Genomic DNA, 16,069 nt, shown 5'->3' with positions numbered 1-16,069 from the left:
AAATTTTTAGTAAATTTCAAGATCGTTTTACTTTTCCGACGAAACTATCAGTCTTATCACAAAATTCCATAGGATCTTTTTTGTAGACAATTTTATTTCTTACAAATTATCTCTCATAAAGTTTTTCCAATTTTCGCATTATTTTCTAGTTATTTTCATTTGAATGCCAAACTCTTGAAAAAATTGTGATCTGATCGATTTCAAGAGCTTGATTAAAATGAAAATAACTAGAAAACAATGCGGAATTTTGAAAAACTTTATTGGAAATAATTTGTGAAGAATAAAATTGTCTACAAAAAATACTCTATGACATTTTGCGATAAATCTGATAGTTTCTGTAAAAAAGTAGAAAGATCTCGAAATTTACTTTAAATTTAACTTAAAACTCCAATAATTTTTGGACAGATGAATTTATCAAAAAATGAGATGAGACTTTTTTTGTAGAGCGTTCAATTCCCTACCAAATTATATTCTGAGGTCATCTGTACAATGAGCGATTGTCAAGGTATAAAATTCCAAACTTAACATTTTTTTTCCCATGTTATTTAAATAAGAAATAGAAAATTGCGATGAGGGACCTCTTAATATTAATATTAAGGGCTCAAATTGTCACAATAATTTTTTTTAGTCATCCCAAATATTATTGTCAACCTACTTTGAAAAAAAAAAAATAGTCGATTTTTTTGGCCCAGTCTAATATACATATTTGTTAAATATATAAAAGTTAATTTCGACAAAATAAATATGATATATTTTTTTAATCATTTTTTTTGTTTGTTTATTTTTAGCATATTTTACATCAATATCCACTCCACAGAATATCTTACTGCGCAGATGATAAAGGCGAGAAAAAGTTTTTTAGTTTTATTGCGAAAGAAGAAGACGCTGAGCGGCATACATGTTTTGTCTTCGTAAGCGACAAATTAGCTGAAGAGATAACGTTGACGATTGGGCAAGCATTCGGATTAGCTTACAGAAGATTTCTCGAAACATCCGGTAAAGATCTTGAAACTCAAAGACGTTGTATGGTACTTCAACAAAAAATACGCCGATTAGAGCATGAAAATAATACATATAGACAAAGATTGCAAGATATTTGTGCTATCAAAGGCTCAGTAAGTTTATTTATATTTATAAAATTATGATTTTTTATTATGAAGAGATTTTTTTATTAAGCGTTAAAAAAATAACAACTTGGTTTAGAAAAAAAAATTTTTTTCAGTGGTACTACATTTTCGAAAATAATTTTCTGGTTATCATTGATGCATAATTTATGTATTTAAAACTTCGTGTTTAAATTATATTTTATCAACATTTAAATGAGATAGTGACATCTTTATAAAGATAAACAAAAAATTGCAGAAATATTTCAAATGGAAAAATTAAAAAAATTATTTAAATATTTAACTGATCGCGCCCCGAAATAAAAAAGAAAAAAAAAAAACTATAGTAATATCGAATCTACCCTATCAAAAAATTCCATATGGGATTCTCACATGAATTCTTATGGGAATCTGCACCATGTCAAATTTCATATAAAAATCTTGTATGGATTAGGAATTAGAAAAATTAACCAAAAACGTGACATGACTCTCTAAACATGAATAAGTGAAATGGATGAATATTCACTAATTTTGAGTGCCAACCGAACCACTTTTGGAAATTAGTGGTTCGGTTTGCGCTTGGAATATCCGCTTATTTTCACTAATTCATCTTTAGAGAGTATTGATACAAATACCATAAAGAGCGTATGCGTTTTCATAAACTTTCCTGGAGTACAATACCTTTGTACGATTTCTAATTTAGTGTTTTATTAAATTATTCGTAATTTCTATAAAGATGTAATACTTCTTGAGTTAGTTAATAAATCAATAATTTATTATTACAAATACTGCAGTATTAAATAACTTACAAACAGTATTACAAATTGAGATAAAGAGCATCAATAAATTAATTTTTTGTTGAAAAATATCTTGCAATAGAATATTATTATTGAAATAATGAATATGAAATTTATGAATATGGATGAGGATAATATCATGGTTATCATATCCTTTTCCAAACTTTTTCTTGTCGTAAATTTCAAATTCGACTCCGCCGTCCATTAATCTCTTCTTATATTCATATACTTGGATCAATAGACGATAGACATAGAAATCCAGATACCCCGAATTCTGTAAAAATTTATAATATAGAAACCCAAATTTCTATAAGAATTTTCCACAAAGAAATCCATAAATCCAAGTTCCTCCATGGGAATCCAGGAACCCAAAATTTCCTATGTGGATTTCTCATATGGGAATCTAGATACCTATAATTTCCTAAATGGATTCATATAAATCCATACACTCCTATATTAATTCCTATAGATTCTTACATAAATTCATACTTTCTTACATAAATTTCTATGGATTCCCATTTAGATTTTTTTGATGGGACAAGTTTAAAAAAGTGTTGAAACAAGTTATCTTTTTTTACACATAAAAATTTTCATACAAAGATATTTCATGATTAAAAATCGATGCGCTGTAAATAGCAGACTTTAATGTAAACTAAAATTCTGTAGAAATTTTAGAGAAGGTTAAAAAATAATTTATTTCACTGTTGCCCATGCTAAAAAAAAGTAATTCCGTAAAATGATCAACGGCTGCTCGGGTTCTATTGACTTTTATTGTCGATCGGGTAATTACACAGCTCTAAAATTTACATTCTGAAAAATTCCAACTGGAATTTTTATAGAATATTCTTCAAATATTGTAAGTTATAAATAATTGATAACTATTGATATTTGTTAGATCTATATCTTGATATTTAATTGGAATAAATTATAGCGGGAAAACAATGACGTATTTTTTTGCGCGTAAAGTTTTTTTATTTTATTGTCAACAACATAAAAAAAACATTGCGCATAAAATACGTCCTTGTTTTCTCGCTATAATTTATTTCAATAATTGATGATCATGTACGATACTATTAAATTTAAGCCTTTATATGCAAAATATTTTATTATTATATTCTGTATTTCGTTTCAAATAGAGATGTACTGAATAAATTTCTATACAAAACACTAATAATTATAAAGTAACAGGAATACTATATAGTAAATAAAACTTGAGTTATTAAAAGAATTTAATATGTTTTGAAACGGTAAAAACAAGATCAATAAAAGTTTTAATATTTTTTTGCAAAAAAAAAAAAATGTTGTTTGTTGTTTGCAGAAAAAAACAACGATAAGAATAAAGCACACAAAATAAACATTATTTTTATAATATGGGGGTGTGCGAATAATAGTCGAATCGAATAATTCGAATTATTCGTACGTTTTCGAATTATTCGTAAATTTTCGCATTATTAGATTAAGGTCATTAATTCTCAGATAGTACTCCTGATTTTTTTAAAATATTCAATGACTTTCAATTTTTATGACCGTATTAAAATTTTGATAATTAATTAAAAAAAAAGTTAAAGCATTCATTGAAACAGAGCAACGCAGTTACAAGACAGATTTTTAAAAGAATTATTCACAATTGATGTCAATTAGAAGTCAAACGAAATTTGTTAAACGAATTTCAGTAAAATCTTTATGCCATTTTTATAATTCGAATTTTCAAATGTTGTAGGCTAAAATTTATTCAACGAATTTCATTTAACTCCTAATTGATAAAAACTGTAAGTAATTTTTTTTAATTTCTATATCTCGACGAATTGTAACTTTACTGCTCTTTTTTTTAATTAATGCTTTAATTTTTTATTAATTAATTATCAAAATTCGAATACAGTAATTATAATTGAAAGTCATTGAGTATTTTTTTAAAAAAGTGAGAGGGCAATTTCTGAGAATGCTTTTAAACTCCGGATTTTCGGTTCAAATTTCTAACATAAAATTTTTGTTTAATTTTCTAAGTAGCACCCAGATAATTCTAAGACATCATAAGATGTCTTTTAAAACGACAAGACAAATTTTATTTTGTCTTAAAGCCAAGTTTTCTTAAATAAATAAGACGTACAGATGTTGGTCCTAAGAGTCTTAGGAAATTTGTGTTTTTATTTTCGTCTTAAAAAAGTCATTTCATTAAAAAAAAACATTTAGATGACTTATTAGACAATTATATGTAATTTACATTTTGTCTAACTAGATAGTAGTTTCTATTATTTAATTTTCTGAGTGTATCATAGATTTCACAAAGTCAAGTGTGCTATTTAGGATTTAATCATCGATATTTTATCTTTATTGTTTTTTTTGTTTTATTTTTTTTTAATTATTAAAAAAAATTATAGTTTAAGTTTACACGTTAACCTTCAGGCTTTGAGTTGATTTTATTGCTAAAAAAAACTTGACATTTATCATGATGTTGCCAAATTATATTTTAAAAATCGTGAATAATAACAAAAATTAATTATTTTTTATGCCAACAAAATGTTAACAAAAACTCTTTATACAATATACTTTATTTGAATAAATCAATAATTAAAATACATCAATGGCTACTATTATTTCAGGCGGATGTTCAATCTTATCTAGCACATCACAATCTTCCAGATATTTTGCATGTGCCAACGAATTCAGATGGAGCTCCTGAAGGACCACGACTGAATGGCACTAGTCATGTACAAAATAAAAATGATACAAATGGTAACAATGCTAATGAGTCCCGCTCACCACCACCAGTACCACCAAGAAACTTTGACAAAACATTTGATGATGATTTTATGAGCAATAACGAATCGTCTCCATCAATTCAATCTCCAGTTGTCGGTACTAAACTTGAAGGTTTACTTATGGACGAATTTGAAGAAGATTTTAATCCACGAGCTTATGAAACTACTGCCAATGGTTTTGGGAATCATCAAAATAACAATTCTTTATCAAATGGACAATCTACTAGTCCATTCGTATCATCCAATGGGAATGGCACAACTCCACCACTTCGTATGTACTTTTATTTTTACTTTTTCAGGGTGGCCACAAAAAAATTATTTCAAAATTCCCTGATATTTCTCGGTTTTCCAATTAAGTTTTTTATATTTTTCCCTGATTCAAAAATTTTATTGGTCTCATTAAGATAATCATAGATTTTATTATATTTTCATTGTTAACAATGAAATTTGATGATTAAGTCATGCGAGGAACCAAAAAAAAAGTCAATAAAATAAATTAATATGGTCTACTTTTAATTATTCGATGTTAGAAATATGTAAGTTGAAATGTTTAATAAGAAATTTTATGATTAAAATAAATTCAAAATACACTAATCACAAAAATTAAGGGATATTAAAAAAATTCAAATTTCTAAGTGATTTTCCACAGGTTGTAACTCGAAGGAAAATGGTCGTACAACAAAAACAAAAAAGATAAATTATAGCTTCAAGTGTCTGGTTTTCTGATCTGATTTTGAAAGTTTTTTATTCTGCACGGTTCCGAAATAATAAAAAATCGAAAATAATTATCGAGAAAAATTTATTGAAGCCCGTATACAGTTTCTAAGACGAATGAAAATTTTGAAATTTTTTTCGATGGTTTTTTAGGATTACTCCAAGACCGTGCATAACAAAAAAAAAGGCCATTAGGTGGCCGAAATGGAAGTAGATTTTTCATTATTTATTTAATTATTTAAATCCGTAAGGTAGACGATGGCGTTTAAAGGTTCATCTAAAGCTTATGAGATCAATTATATTTATGCTTGTTAATTTTGAAAAAATATTTTATGTATACTTTAATGTTGAGATTTTAAGTGTTACACGGCAGAATTCGAACAGTTACATGAATTTATCGAAAAGTAGAAGAACGAATGCAACAGCTAAATTTCAATAAATAAATAGATAATTTTCGTTGAATACAAAAAAATAGTACTAAAATATGTAGGTCATTAGATAAGCTACATAAAATATTAACAATATTCAACTATTATGTATTACTTGAAAGTTATTAAATGAAAAAGTAAAAAAAAAATGTTTTTTTCTAATTTTCTAAAAATTTTGAAATTCATCAAAGTATTAGAAAAAATTATCAAAAGAGTAAGCAACATAACTTAAATTAAAGCAAATTGAATGAACATAAAGATTCAATCACCAAAAATAGATTATCTCTTTGGGATCAAAAGTTATTTAAAGATAAATCAAGAAAAGTTGAATTTTTTGAAAAATTAAAAAATCTTTAAACGACTATAACTTCTAAACTTTTTGTTCGATCTAGCTCATCGTCGAACTCAGCCGAGCTCTTTAGCTAAAGAATATGTAGAAAAAATTTCATCAAGATTGGTATAGAATTGTGGTCGCTATTGTGGGAAAACCGCTCGTTATGTATAAATACATATATAAATTTTTTGGAACATACTTGATTAAAATAGATAGAAAATGTTAAAATTTTGGTAAAGTTGCGTCATGAGGACAAATACAACATTTAGATTTTTATAAAATTTACTAAAAAACTAAGACTAGATCAGAAAACTAGGCACTTAAAGTTATACAATTTTCTTTTTTTGTTTTTTTTTTTTGTGCGACCATTTTCCTTCGAGTTAGAGCCTGTTTAAAATCACTTAAAAATTTCGATTTTTTTAATGTCCTTTAATTTTTGTATCCCGCAATTAAACTCCTTGATACTTTTCAAAATTCTTTGACAATTTCATGATATTTTCCGGTTGCATTAAATTCTTTATATTACAGATTTATGGCCATTCTGCTTTTTACTTCTTAACATAAAAAATAAAAAATTTAATTAATTACTTAACTATTTTATAGTTGCGCCACCACCAAAAGTTAAGGATTCACGGCGTCATAACGGGATAAAAGAAGATTTATTTGGTAGTGTTCCATTTAATCCACCACCACCTTCGAGCACTTCAAATGATTTTAATAACGACCCTTTTGAAATGGGAGAATTTGCAGCATTTTCAGTTTCTAATCCAAGCCAACAAGAACTCGAAAATGCAATTGGGTTATTAGATAAGAGATTACTTGAAATGAAGGTATGTTAATAAATTATTTATATTTCCCCCTTGTGAAAAAAATTCGTTCCAAAAAGATTCCAAAAAAGTTCGACATGTGGAACTTCTAAAATTGAGATAGACTAAAACTTTTTTTCAACTTTTGTAATTTTAATAGAAAAAAAAGAAGTTTATCTAGAGTTTTACATGAGCGAATTTTGAGTGAAAAAAAAAATGCCAGTATTCATGCAGAATCAAGACTGCTAACCTTTTTGATCACCAAAAATCCTATTTGAGACCAATCACTTCAATTGAGATGTCATTATTCAGCGTTTGTCGGCAGATTTGAGATTTATTTTGTTAATTTGTTGTTATATAAGACTTACTAAACCAAAAATTTGTACCAAGGGTACGAATTTTGCTTATTTTTCAGGTTAACATTAACATTTTCAAGTTCCGTACCACACTGCACTATTTGACATATTTTTCATTTTATTCTATGTATTGACTCTTACCCTGATTAAAAAAAAAACGATTTGTGACGATTAAAACTCACAAATCATCACAAATTGTCATAAATCGTCAATTGATGATTAAAAACGATTAAATTTTTCAAATGAAGATCAAAGACGATTTATGACGATTTGAAATTTTAATCGTTTTTAATCGTAAAATAATAAATCGTCTTTTGATGATTTGGGACGATTAAATCTGAAAATCCATGACGATTATGACGATTAAAGACGATTAATGATGATTTAATTTTTAATCGTTTTTAACCGTCTCAAATCGTTTAATCAGGGTATGTCAACTATCAGAACTTAAGGTATATGCCTATTCGCCATAAAGTTTGGAGTACGCTCAAAGTCAACTTCTTTGTTATATAACAAAGCTCAAAATGGATTTCTTTGTTATGTAACAAAGAAATCGACTTTGAGCTTACGAAACCTGTCCAATCGGAATGTCTTGTCATCAATGTTTTTGGTTAACGAAAAATTAAGCTTTCGAACTTTTGGATTTTTGGAAATTCGAGTAATTGGTAATATTGGTAATTGAAATAACTGGTGATCGGGATTTTGGTGATTGGAAATTAGGGTCATCGGGATTATTAGTAATTGGTAATTCAGGTAATAGGGATCTGGGTTGTTGGGATATGTCCTATCGGTTACTTTTCCAAGTGGAATCTGTCTAATGGACATCTCTTACTAGTACGTGCCGGTGTAAAACAGTGTTGTGGTCTTCTGCCATACACTATACTAGCAAAGGGAGGCAGATACCATCCAAACTACTTGCAACAAAATGATATATGAGCTGTTATACACATCAAAAGTATTAAAATAACATAAATATGCTGATTTTCACTATTACAAGTTTAAAATTTTTTAACCTCTTAGTTAGACGTCTCTATCGCCATCGTACTTCTTACGGTATTATATAAAATTACTTATATCTATTAGAAAAAGTTTTAAAAATTTACATGATTTTATATTATTTTTATCAATTTTGCACACTTTAGTTACAATGTCTGGATAGATATCTAGTGTTAAAGACATAAACACATACAGAAAATTTAATCCGCCTTGTAGCAGAATACTTGGAAAAAATTTAATTATAAGTGTTTAAGGTGTAAGCACTTGGAACTTTGAAAAATGTGTGCAACCCCACTTGTATAAAAATACTAAAATTCCCATTAGAAATCAATAGCTTCATAAGAATCGAAAAACGTTAATAAAAAGTTCCAAATTTGAGGTTTTTAAACTTTTTCTGAACCAAAGTAGAATGTAGTAAAAATACTTATTGAGAAATATGTTTTAAGAACTTTCTTTTTTTACTCAAAATTACACTATATAGAGTATTACACTTGATAATCTTTTTATTTTACTATCAGAATTACAAAAATTCAAAAAAAGTTCCACTTGAAGTTCAAATTTGTCTCAATTTTAGAAGTTCTGAAAGTACAATTTCTTTGGAATCGTTTTGGGATGAATCTTTTTTATGCAAATAATTTTTCGAGCATTTTATTTTACATTAACAATTTAATTTTTTTATTTTCAAGGATGGATTTAGTCGAGGATTATCAATGGGAACTGATGATTTTTCATTAGAAAGCTTAGATCCACTACGAAATTAATGATCATAAAAGTTTAATTTAAAAATAAAAAAAAAATTCTGATTTTACGAACAAGAAAAAATTTTTACATTTAAAATGATTAATCAAATTAATTAATTTTACTAAGAGACGATTGAAAATTTTAAAAATCAATCGTTTATATAAACCAAAATTAGTTTATTAACTTTTTGTAATTATGGTGTTAAAAATATTTTTGTTTATAAACATTGCGTAAGTTTAATTAATATAAATAATAATTATCATTTAACTTTAATAAATAACATTTTTTTTCTTAATATTTCAACATAAAATTTATGAAAATTCATTATTGTTATTTATTGTTTTTTTTTTTTAAACAATGCAAAAAAAAAAAGATAAGAGAAAGAATTGCACAATTTTGTGATTATTTTATTAGTAATTTTTATCTTTTTATTAGCTGGATATTTTGTTATACTTTTAACTTGTTGACAATGATTTAATTATTATGAATTATTTTTCTGATAATATAGAAAGCGATAGTGATACATAAGAAAAATGTAAATATTTATAAAATTTACTTTAATATTATTAATTATTAGCTTTTATTAATTAATTATATTTGTTGCTATATTATTTAATTACATTATTAAACAAACATTTAAATATTAAACATGAATAAAATATATTTAAATAGTTTTTTTCTTTATTAACAATCAAAATCTATAATATGATTATTAATAATACATTATTTTAGGTACTGATCTTTAAAGCTAACAGTACATTTTTTAACTTCCCGCTATGAAAATTGAAAATTTTCAAAAAAAGAAACTTATTGGTTTCGGTCGGCAGATATACGACTCAGCCATAAGCGACCCTATCAAAAATAAAACTCTACCCAATTGAAGTCAGCCGAATCATACCTACCTAGAAAATTTCCGCTCTAATAAAAAAATTTCCTATCTTAAAATCTTTACCAATGAAAATATCTACCATGATATAATCACTACTAGAAAAAAAACACTACCAAGTTGCATTCGTGAATAAACTCTAACCGTTTGAAATCTCTACCATTAACTTAAGAATGTATATTTTACAGACAATTAATTTATTTTTCATGATACTAACATCAAAACTTGAAGTTTCAGTGTTTCTTCCCTTGGGAAGAAACACAATTGCCCTGTGCTAGATATATTTTATTAATGTTCATTTATTTACTTGTTACTTCAGTTTACTCATTTCATTTTCTAAGTGACGGTTTTAATTAACCAAATAAAATTACTAAAAAATAAGTGCAAATAATATTTTTGTATTATTTACTATTCAATAAGTGACTGTAAATCACATATTTCTCATTCTCTAACAGTTCTCCGCATCATCGGCTTGAAATTAACTTGTTTCTTACTGGCTGCTGACACTGAATCTTGAAGTTCCGATACAGGTAATCATGAAAAATATAGTGTGTGACTCAAGATAAAACACGATTTCAGACTGCGGGTGATGTCAGCCAACCTCACCCTAGTCTGAAATCGTTTTGTTTCATCCCTTGTCAAACAATATACTATTTAATTAATTGGGAATCATTTGGGAAGATTTAGGAATATGACTCAAATACTCTAAATGTTTTTGTTTTTAGTGATATTCAAAGTGAATAAACAAAAACTTCGGTTGCCGTAGAAACGAAAAAATTTCCACTTTGGCGGGCAAAATGGGGTACTCCCTAAAAAAGGTGAAAAAAAAAAAAGAAATTTTTGCATATTAAACAAAATTAATCAAATTAAGTTTTTTTGTGAGCAATTTACATAAAGAAAACTTACATTTTACACAATTATTGGATGCAAAGGAAAAAAAAAAATTTATTTTATTGGTTTTTATCATAAAACAAAAGCCATCAACACTTTTCGATTTAAACTTGATTTTTGAAAAAGTTTAACAAAAAATATTTAAGATAATGCTCAATTATGTTTACAAAAGTGATTTTGGAATGTTTAAAAAACATTTTAAAAATAAAATTGTTTTTTATAAAATTTCGGAGGTGCCCCGTTTTACCTACCCTACCCCGTTTTGCCCTCCCTCTCTTTCCCTATATATAAAATGCTCTTCATTATGAATTATCGACGAATTTCATAAGAAATTATGGTATCTAAAAATAACAATATTCATAATATATAAGGTTATATTTATTAATAGTCGAATATAATTATTAGTGTTAATAATAATAATACACACAATAATAAAAATAATTTACACTTGTAATTGATATTGTAAAATTGCCGAGGGCGTTAATAAGTGAATAAATAAGAATAACGAGGATCATAGGGAAGACTAGAAGTCCGCGTCCTCGAGGTCGACTCCTTCATCATGCAACACCAATTCATCATCGGAATTGATTGGGCCATCAATTAAGAAGTCGTTAAACGCTGGGACCTCATCAATTCCCGACTCATCTGACTTTGGTGATCCACCAGCTACAATCTCGGCTTCAGCAAAATTAATCTTCCTTACAAAGGTCTTTCTTCGTTTTCTCCTGTTTTTTTTTCCCCTATAGTCGCGCCACGGGTCAACTATTCCCATCACAACTGGCTGTTCTGGTGGTGGCGAAGATGGTCTTATCTCTTCCTCTATTACAGCTGGTGGAGAGACCCGAATCCCGAGCTGAGGTTCATCAAAGGGACGGTTAATTTTTTCGGGTTCTTCTGGCAAACCTATCGAATTTGACGGCAATATACCTCCGGAGCAGATCCCAGAAGCACTCCCAGTGACCCGTGACAGTGCCACTACTTGTGGAGTAGCCACGTGGTGCCACAGTTTTACAAGCTGCGGATTTATGTTTCCATCGTTTTCTTCTAGGAGCTTTTGGAATTTCCGGATTCGGAGTAGGCGTCTCACATCGTTTCTTCTTTTTCTTTTATCAGCATCAATTATTTTGGGACGACGCACCTTTTCCGTTGGACAATCAGGTGCGGGGCGACCCGCCAAGCGACACTCTGATTGTCTGGGCGGATAAGTTAGCGTGCGGGGACCCATCAAGCGTCGATCCGACTTATCACCGCCTCTGGGCACTCTCTCATTCCATCCACTATGATCCTTTCTGGATCTCTCACCAGCAAAAAATCTCGCAGAAAATTGATGATCCTTATTTACTTTAGTAACTAAAAAAAAAAAAAGACAAAACACAGTTATACAAAGGTTTAAAACTCATCAGCTGTTTTCTGTGAATCTGGTAAAGGAGTTCTCTTAAAGCTACAATACAGATCTTAGTGTAAACACTTTTGTTTTTAATTATAGGGTTATTTATCAACTAACTTATTATTCCCTGGCAGATCCTAATTACTGTGAATTTATAGGAAATTTACTGTATATTTTGTTTTTTTTTTTTAAATCGTTTAAAACGGCTACTCTCGGACGTTAAAATTACGCCCGTTCCGAACCTTCCCGCTACAAACCTTAAGCTCATATCTAAATATCGTCGCTGTCAGAAAACCGCCACTTCACGGCCTTATGACGTAAATATCTTTTTTTTTTTTTTTTTTTTTTTTTTTTTTTTTTTTTTCAAATCTTTTGGTTTTAGAAGTTAGTCTCAGGTATACTGACGTCCTCCCGAAATTAAATTTTCTATAGAAGATCTGATTGCGGAATAGAAAAAATAAGCCCGTTGATTAAACGAATGAATAGCAAAAACGAAAATTTTTGCTTGAAAATTTGATTTTTTTTTCCGTCGTTCCTTCACTGTAGTTTTATTTTTAATATCAACTAATAGCATATATATGACTCAATTGACCTTTTTGTAAAGAATTTTGATTTCCGATAAGACCAAACTTCAAGATAGTAAAAAAAAATCTTTTTCATATAGTTATTTACAAAAGAGTAAAAAAAGTTTTCCAATGTATTTTAAACGGGACCCCCCCCCCTCTTCCCTGTATTTTTTATTAGCAACAAATACATCAAGTTTCTGCATTTTAAATACTGAATGAAAATTTTTTACTCATTGTTATTTACATAAATTAATATTTCATTTATTATTCCGTTGAAGTAACTTATATTCATTCAACATAATTAATATTCAAGTTTTCACTTACTAAAGAATAGATTTTAACCATTAAAAAAAAAAGTAAATAAATAAATACAATTACAGAATCTTTAACAAATATATTTTATTTCAACTTCTTGGGTTATTTAAAATACTTAAAAAATTACGAATCATTAAAAATCGTTTTCTTTCAAAATTTTCGCTTTATATTTCCTATCAGTTGTTGAAAATTCAGTAATGTCCCAATGCATTTAGCTATAAGTACTTTTACTTGCACATTGATCAACAAGTACCTTTACCTTTACGTTTTTGACCATAAATCATTAATTTAAATTGTCAAGATTTAGACCCGCATCTTTAAAAGATTACATGACAATACTAATTGTTAAAATTGAGTTATGCATCTTGGCTCTTTCTGAATGTAACTTCAGATAAACTTAGGATTGCCGTAATATTTGAATTTAATTTAAAATATAGATTAGTTATAATTGAATAAAGAATTGAAAAATCAACATTCAAAAATTTTTTGATTATAATAAGATTTTGAATTAACAACATTTGTGACTAGAACTTGAATATCTTTCAAGTTTTGCTCACGATTATGCTTGATAAATTTAATGTTTTTGAACAGAAATTCATAAAAAAGATTGATAGGAAAAGTTACGTGAACTTTGAATGAAACCAGCAAGTTTATTTATGAAACATCTGAAAAAAAATTATGAAAACAGTGATTTTTCAAAAAATCGTTTTCTTTAAAAATTTTCGCTTTATATTTCCTATCAGTTGTTGAAAATTCAGTAATGTCCCAATGCATTTAGCTATAAGTACTTTTACTTTCACATTGATCAACAAGTACCTTTACCTTTACGTTTTTGACCATAAATCATTAATTTCAATTGTCAAGATTTAGACCCTCATCTTCAAAAGATTACATGACAATACTAATTGTTAAAATTGAGTTATGCATCTTGGCTCTTTCTGAATGTAACTTCAGATAAACTTAGGATTGCCGTAATATTTGAATTTAATTTAAAATACAGATTAGTTATAATTGAATAAAGAATTGAAAAATCAACATTCAAAAATTGTTTGATTATAATAAGATTTTGAATTAACAACATTTGTGACTAGAACTTGAATATCTTTCAAGTTTTGCTCACGATTATGCTTGATAAATTTAATGTTTTTGAACAGAAATTCATAAAAAAGATTGATAGGAAAAGTTACGTGAACTTTGAATGAAACCAGCAAGTTTATTTATGAAACATCTGAAAAAAAATTATGAAAACAGTGATTTTTCAAAAATTTTGTTGATGATATTATTCAAACTAACGAACCGATTATTGCAATAAATTATCTAGCGGTAATCAAAAACTATATAAAAACAATGGGCCGGTATAAGTTTTGGAACATAATAAATTACATAATGCGTTATCCGAGTAAAATGAAGGAGGGGAGACCAGCGTGCTAAGGCCCCCTAGGGCACGGCGGCCCCCCTCAAAAATTTAGTAATTTTTTTTTTTTATTTTTGGTCAAATCATAATACCTCTGATATTTTGAAGATATTTTAGGCTGATCTGCGATATCTGGGGCATAATGGACCACCTGAAGAAAATTATGTAAATTTTTTTTTTAATTTTCGTCAAGTTTTGACCTTCATAATGTTTTTATCATATTTTAGGCCAATATATGATATGTGAGGTAAAATGGACCAATTGAAAAAAAAATTTTAATGAAAAATTTTTTTTTTCTTTTATTTTCCGTCAAGTTAATTCTTTCATCACAATTTTTTTTTAGTGGTCCTTTTTATCCCACATATAATATATTGGCCTAAAATATGATAAAAACATTATAAAGGTCACAACTTGACGGAAAATGCAAAAAAAATGTTTTTACTGAAATGGCCTCAAATATATTAGGGTGCTTTGTTTGAAAAGATAATTTTTTTTTCCTGGTTCATTGATGGAATAATGTTCTAAACATATTAAAAAAAAATTTATCAAAGATGAATTTTTAATTTTAATTTTAAGTACTTGTTAAATAAATTGTAAATTTTCCCATTTAATTAACACGTAAATTTTAATTATTCATGTTTTTTTCAATTATCTATAGCTTCACGGAATTTCATGATATTTAATCAGCAATAGGTGGACATTCGAAAGGAATCTTTCCTCTTTAAAAGTGCTTGTAGCTAATTTATGTTTTGTAAACGGCCTCACCAGTAAAAAATCTTAAAACCAATTTTTTTCTCATATATCATTGTTTTTTTTTTTGTTTACTCGGAAACCACTAACTTTATAAAAAAATTTTAGAGGACTTGTTTTATAAGGAATTTGATTTTCTACAAAAAAAGTTATGTAAGCCATTACCGTAGAATTAGCAGTTTTCGAGATAAATCCATTTAAACATCCTAAAATTTGAAAAATTACTGTTTTATTCGAGATTCTAGTATTTTTTAATAAAATCATGTTCGAAGAAATCTTTGATTTAAATTATGATCACATTCAATTAAAAAATTAAACTCAAAACAAAAAATATATTTAGGACCATCGAATTAAATCAGAGATTTCAGAATTCATTATTCTAGTCGTCATTATTATATTTAATTATACCGATAATATAAGAAAAAAGAAAATAGTTTAACTTACCATCCATAATATCTGTTCTTTTGATATAAAAAATATCTTATATAACTCACTGTAAACTATAGATAGTTGCAAAAATACATTTTAAGTTAAATTAATTAAGATATTGGCGTATAAAATTAAAAATAATTTAAGATATCCTCTCTATACTCTAACAAAAGTTAGACTGACTGTATAAAATTTTGTAAGGACCAACTTCCTCTGAAGGATGCATAGGAGGGATAAAATTAAGGTAATTGGTCAACAAATAGGTAGTAGGGTTTGTGAGTACCACTGTTTAAAGGACCAAGAGTAATAGCCTACTATAACGGTCATAGGCTTTAAAACCTTTTAAAAATGATACGTAGTACATAGGCGTACTCACTTAAATATACCTGGGAAACTG

At 27.5% G+C, this 16,069-nt stretch overlaps 2 protein-coding genes across 4 annotated transcripts in view; one reads left to right on the top strand and one right to left on the bottom strand.

The window, feature by feature from the left end:
• The window catches only part of LOC103575062 (PTB domain-containing engulfment adapter protein 1), a 31,816-nt gene extending 22,528 nt beyond the window's left edge, over positions 1-9,288 (top strand). For both annotated transcript variants that reach the window (XM_014444053.2, XM_053743238.1), the window contains exons 5-8: positions 789-1,115; positions 4,501-4,930; positions 6,739-6,965; positions 8,980-9,288. In XM_014444053.2, coding sequence (XP_014299539.1) covers positions 789-1,115; positions 4,501-4,930; positions 6,739-6,965; positions 8,980-9,054 — 1,059 coding nt within the window. In that variant the 3' untranslated portion in view covers positions 9,055-9,288. The remainder of the gene's footprint in view (positions 1-788; positions 1,116-4,500; positions 4,931-6,738; positions 6,966-8,979) is intronic.
• Positions 9,289-11,171: 1,883 nt separating this feature from the next.
• On the bottom strand, positions 11,172-15,808 carry LOC103575063 (uncharacterized). 2 transcript variants are annotated; one of them, XM_014444049.2, is made up of 3 exons: positions 15,688-15,808; positions 15,409-15,449; positions 11,172-12,161 (listed from the first exon to the last, which is right to left on the bottom strand). In XM_014444049.2, the coding sequence occupies exon 3, from the start codon at positions 12,034-12,036 to the stop codon at positions 11,335-11,337; it is 702 nt and encodes a 233-aa protein (XP_014299535.1). In that variant the 5' UTR covers positions 12,037-12,161; positions 15,409-15,449; positions 15,688-15,808; the 3' UTR covers positions 11,172-11,334. The 2 variants fall into 2 exon arrangements, with proteins under 2 accessions (XP_014299535.1, XP_008552903.1); XM_008554681.2 differs by lacking the exon at positions 15,409-15,449.
• Positions 15,809-16,069: the final 261 nt, after the last annotated feature.

This window comes from Microplitis demolitor, chromosome 2 (genome assembly GCF_026212275.2).
Source record: "Microplitis demolitor isolate Queensland-Clemson2020A chromosome 2, iyMicDemo2.1a, whole genome shotgun sequence".
Lineage (NCBI taxonomy): Eukaryota > Metazoa > Arthropoda > Insecta > Hymenoptera > Braconidae > Microplitis > Microplitis demolitor.
Note: the sequence above shows the minus strand (reverse complement) of the source record. Positions and strands in the feature narration are given on the sequence as shown.